General features: G+C 31.8%; 1 protein-coding gene and 1 long non-coding RNA gene across 2 annotated transcripts; one reads left to right on the forward strand and one right to left on the reverse strand.

Moving 5' to 3' along the window:
- The first annotated feature begins 201 nt into the window (after positions 1 to 201).
- LOC109534415 (alpha-2-macroglobulin receptor-associated protein) lies at positions 202 to 3220 on the forward strand. Its single transcript, XM_019900086.2, has 7 exons — positions 202 to 545; positions 598 to 813; positions 873 to 1095; positions 1182 to 1264; positions 1324 to 1435; positions 1814 to 1898; positions 2315 to 3220. The coding sequence occupies exons 1-7, from the start codon at positions 321 to 323 to the stop codon at positions 2508 to 2510; spliced, it is 1140 nt and encodes a 379-aa protein (XP_019755645.1). The 5' UTR covers positions 202 to 320; the 3' UTR covers positions 2511 to 3220.
- LOC125503730 lies at positions 1903 to 2288 on the reverse strand. Its single transcript, XR_007281030.1, has 2 exons — positions 2100 to 2288; positions 1903 to 2029 (listed from the first exon to the last, which is right to left on the reverse strand). It is a non-coding gene; the product is annotated as an uncharacterized LOC125503730 (long non-coding RNA).
- Positions 3221 to 3786: the final 566 nt, after the last annotated feature.

Raw genomic sequence — 3786 nt, forward strand, 5'->3', positions numbered from 1 at the left:
ATAAATAATTAAATATATATTGATTTTATAGAAAGAAAAATGAATGGAAAAAGCTGAAAATATTAGTGTAAATACAACCATTGAATATTTAATTTTCTTATTAATAGAGGCTTTTTGCTATTACCTAATACACGGTAAGTAGTTCCCACACGAAAGTGAAGTTGGAAAAACTCGCCGGAGTTTCTGACGTCAGATTGTCAGATCATACTACGATTGTTTGCGATTCACCCTACTTGTAGTTTTGATTTCGGAGGCATTGAGGTTAATTTTCCGAAAACAACATTTGTATATTTAACAATCTCTACTTTTTCTCGCTAACAATGGTGCTGAAAAATGTAGCATCGGTAATATTATTCATCAGTATTATACTCGTTGTAACTGAGTGTCATCAGAAGTATTCGAAAGATGCTAATTTTCCAAGTACTCAAGATTCTTCTCCAAAATTCGATGGTCCTGGGGAAGATTTGCGGCCAATTTCCTTGAAGCATTTGGACAGGCCTTTTAGAATGGCAAAATTAAATTTGTTGTGGTCCAAAGCTGTCCATGTGAGTCCGAGTTCAATAGTCTTCTCGCTTGAAATTCAAACTCTTGTTTCAGCGTCTCTCGGATGCAAAGATTCAATCGCTTTTTGGGGAATTGAAACTGCATGATAAAGAAGAAATAACTTGGAAACATTTACGCGCTGAGGGTAAAGACAAGGATGGTTTAAAAGAAGCTCAGCTGAGGGATAAACTGAAGACTATAATGACAAATTATGGATTTTTAGACCAGATTGATGATGTCAATGATGATCGGAAAGTTTATCCGTTTAAGGTAGAGGTTTGTCGCTTGAAGAAATGTATAAGATTATTTCAATCAACTTATTTAAACAGGCGCTCAATGAGGCATCAGACAAGCACATTAACAGGAGCATTTTTAAAGATAAAAAATTGAACAAACTTTGGGAAAAAGCAACAATTGCAGGTTTTAGTAAAGATGAACTTGACGCACTTCAAGAAGAATTCACTCATCATCAAGATAAAATTGATCAATATTATGCTTTGTTGCATAGAGTTAAGGGTGACCCCAAAGATCAAGTTCAAGAGAGAGAACAAAGTAAATATTACATTTACAACCGTGTATTTCCTTTTAAGAACCCTTTTTTAAATGTATGTTTACTAATGTGAATCATTTTATTGTAGATTCTCTTGACGAATCTTTGGATAAATATAATGCAATAGAAATATTAGAAGAGAAAGAACCCAATAAGGATCATTTAGATCATGTAATTATTGGTTTGCAAACTGCTTGAAGCAAAATCAAAAAACTTTATTTTATTTACAGGTTAATCTTATTAGAGAACACCACAAGCAAATCAAGGAAGGTTTCGATCATCTAGATAAGTTGTCTGGTTCGGGACCCGCTAGCAAAGAATTTGTAGAACCAAAAGTGCAAGGTAAGTAACATTTTTGCAAGTAATTTCATACAGGTTCTAACCATGCACGCGCTACGTTATTTTCGTCTTTTTTTAGTTTAGTCTACAAAATAGATCAATTTTATGATTATGTTGGAAACTAATATTGATAATTTCATCAGTGTCATCTAATAATAATAATCAAACTGTTGTAAACATTGATAGTACAGTGTGTGCTTTTTTCAATGGTTAACTTCATGTTTGAAATGCTCCTTTTACTATATTTTCATTGAATACCGTTTAATATACCTTATATATTTTTCATATTTTTTTATGCCTATATATTTTAATTAAAATTATATTTTTTTATCAGGTTTCAAATTATTTAAAATTCATATTTTAAAATTGCCTATTTTTCAGGATTGTGGAGAATTGCTGTTCAAAGTAATTTTTCAACTGCGGAGCTTCAGTCATTAAAGTCGGAGCTATTCCATTATGAAAACAGGTAATACTGATATGTAGTACATTTAATGTTTGTTTTTCGATAGGAATCACAGAAACCATAAGATGTTTTGTTTGTCGATGAAATCTGCCTGGAACTCAAAATCTTTGTCCCTTTAACTTTCCTTGGTTTGCCTAAATCATAATAATAAAAACAGAAGCACTTTGTTAATCCTGTTTTGTCGTGATCGTCTAAAATACTTACAATAAATTCAGCATAAAATCTAATATATAAACATGAATGAATGTGAGGTTAAAAATCATACGGTCGTCGTATTTACAACTTGGTACGTCGACGAACGAATTGGCAGATCACCCAACCAATAGAAACACTTTCGTCTCATCATATAAACTGATACATGGGACATACGCTTCACGCTCATTTTGTCAAGTAGTTTTTATTTGTTTTGCTTAATTCAGATTACTGAAATTGAGACACATGCAAGTGGAGCACGCCTTAAATGAAGCCAAGTACAACAAAAAGCAAAAGTTTTCTGGAGAAAAGTCTAACGGACAAAAAATGATGGAGGACAATATCAAGAAGCAAGCCAGAAAGGTGGATAAAATACATCTAGATATCGAAACGAAGATTATGCAACGACACATCGAATTGTAAGCTTAGTTTCTTAGCGTGTATGTTAACGAGTCGGCAATCTCATTTGGATATTAGCAGTTATTTACCTGAGGGTTTAGCACGTGAAGCCAAAATATGAGTTTTTCATCAGCAATACATCATCAGCAATTTTCTGAAATCGACACCATAGGCTAATTCTGGAAAGTTGTTAGACTTGATTTATCGAGTTTTGATGTACCTACTTACGAACTAAAAGGCATAACATTGACATCCTGCCGGGTCTTACTTCGAATATTTTGAAGTTGTTATGTACTTTTAGTTGTTATACACTATCTGCTATAGGAAAAACTTTTAGCAAATTAATTTCCAGTTTTTGCATTGAAATTATCGTGATTATTAGCAAATAATTGTCTGATGAAGTACACTCTCTTCTCGTTGCTAAATGACCTCAGTTGTGTTGCCAAAGCTTTCATTGATGTAATTAACCAATACAATAATACTAAAATTTGGATATAAGATCACTTATTTTGATAACTGATTAATTAAGTTATGCTAAAATAAAATAGTGTTTTGATTTAAAAAAATATGTATTAACAACTAAGGAAAGTGTCTAGGCATCTATACGAAGAGCAATGGTAAATATCTAATAATGAATTGTGCAATCAAGTAATACATTAGTTTTCAGAAATCATTGTTTATAAAATATTTAATTTTTAATAATGCCATAAAGTAAATATATTTTAAATGTTTGATTCGGACTTTTATTTTCCTACCGAGATGTTTCCAATCAATTGTATTTACCACAGTTTGGAAGGATCTGAATATTGACAAGCTCAAAACTCTCAAACTTACACATACTTCCAYTCTTTACCCTGTAACTCGGTCAGTTATCAACATTWTTCAGAARTTCAAAAACTCTTAAGAAGCCCAYAGAYTMATTTTTTTCCAAAATTCTAAAAATTTTCGAACATTTTGAAAATKGCAAATGKGCAAATTTTTCACATAAGAGTCRATATTAGACCAAAATGCTACTTCTCATAACATGTTTCGTATCTAGTTTCAGAGAAAATGGAATYTGAAGTTAGAGACTTAAACTGCCACCCACATTGTTTGCACACTTATTTACASAWAACTCCGCAAGTGTTGACAATATTTCAAACGCCCAAAAATCTCAAARAAGTAGCTTTAAAAACTATTCCAGTYTCAAATTGKATAGCGGCAACAGCAAGAGAGTAAAACAAGTTTGAACTCAGTGTGCAATCTTTTTAGAGAAATTAATATTAATTGGAAAAGCTGACATTTWTGAAGACTATATAGY

The sequence above is a fragment of the Dendroctonus ponderosae genome, unplaced genomic scaffold (genome assembly GCF_020466585.1).
Source record: "Dendroctonus ponderosae isolate FM_Combo_2020 unplaced genomic scaffold, Dpon_F_20191213v2 Dpon_F_20191213_277, whole genome shotgun sequence".
Lineage (NCBI taxonomy): Eukaryota > Metazoa > Arthropoda > Insecta > Coleoptera > Curculionidae > Dendroctonus > Dendroctonus ponderosae.

Excerpts from the sequence above, each read along its gene's own strand:
- LOC109534415 (XM_019900086.2), top strand. The coding sequence starts at position 321 with ATGGTGCTGAAAAATGTAGCATCGGTAATATTATTCATCAGTATTATA. Across the intron at positions 546-597 it reads TGTGGTCCAAAGCTGTCCAT|CGTCTCTCGGATGCAAAGAT; the intron begins GTGAGTCCGAGT and ends CTCTTGTTTCAG. Across the intron at positions 814-872 it reads GGAAAGTTTATCCGTTTAAG|GCGCTCAATGAGGCATCAGA; the intron begins GTAGAGGTTTGT and ends TTATTTAAACAG.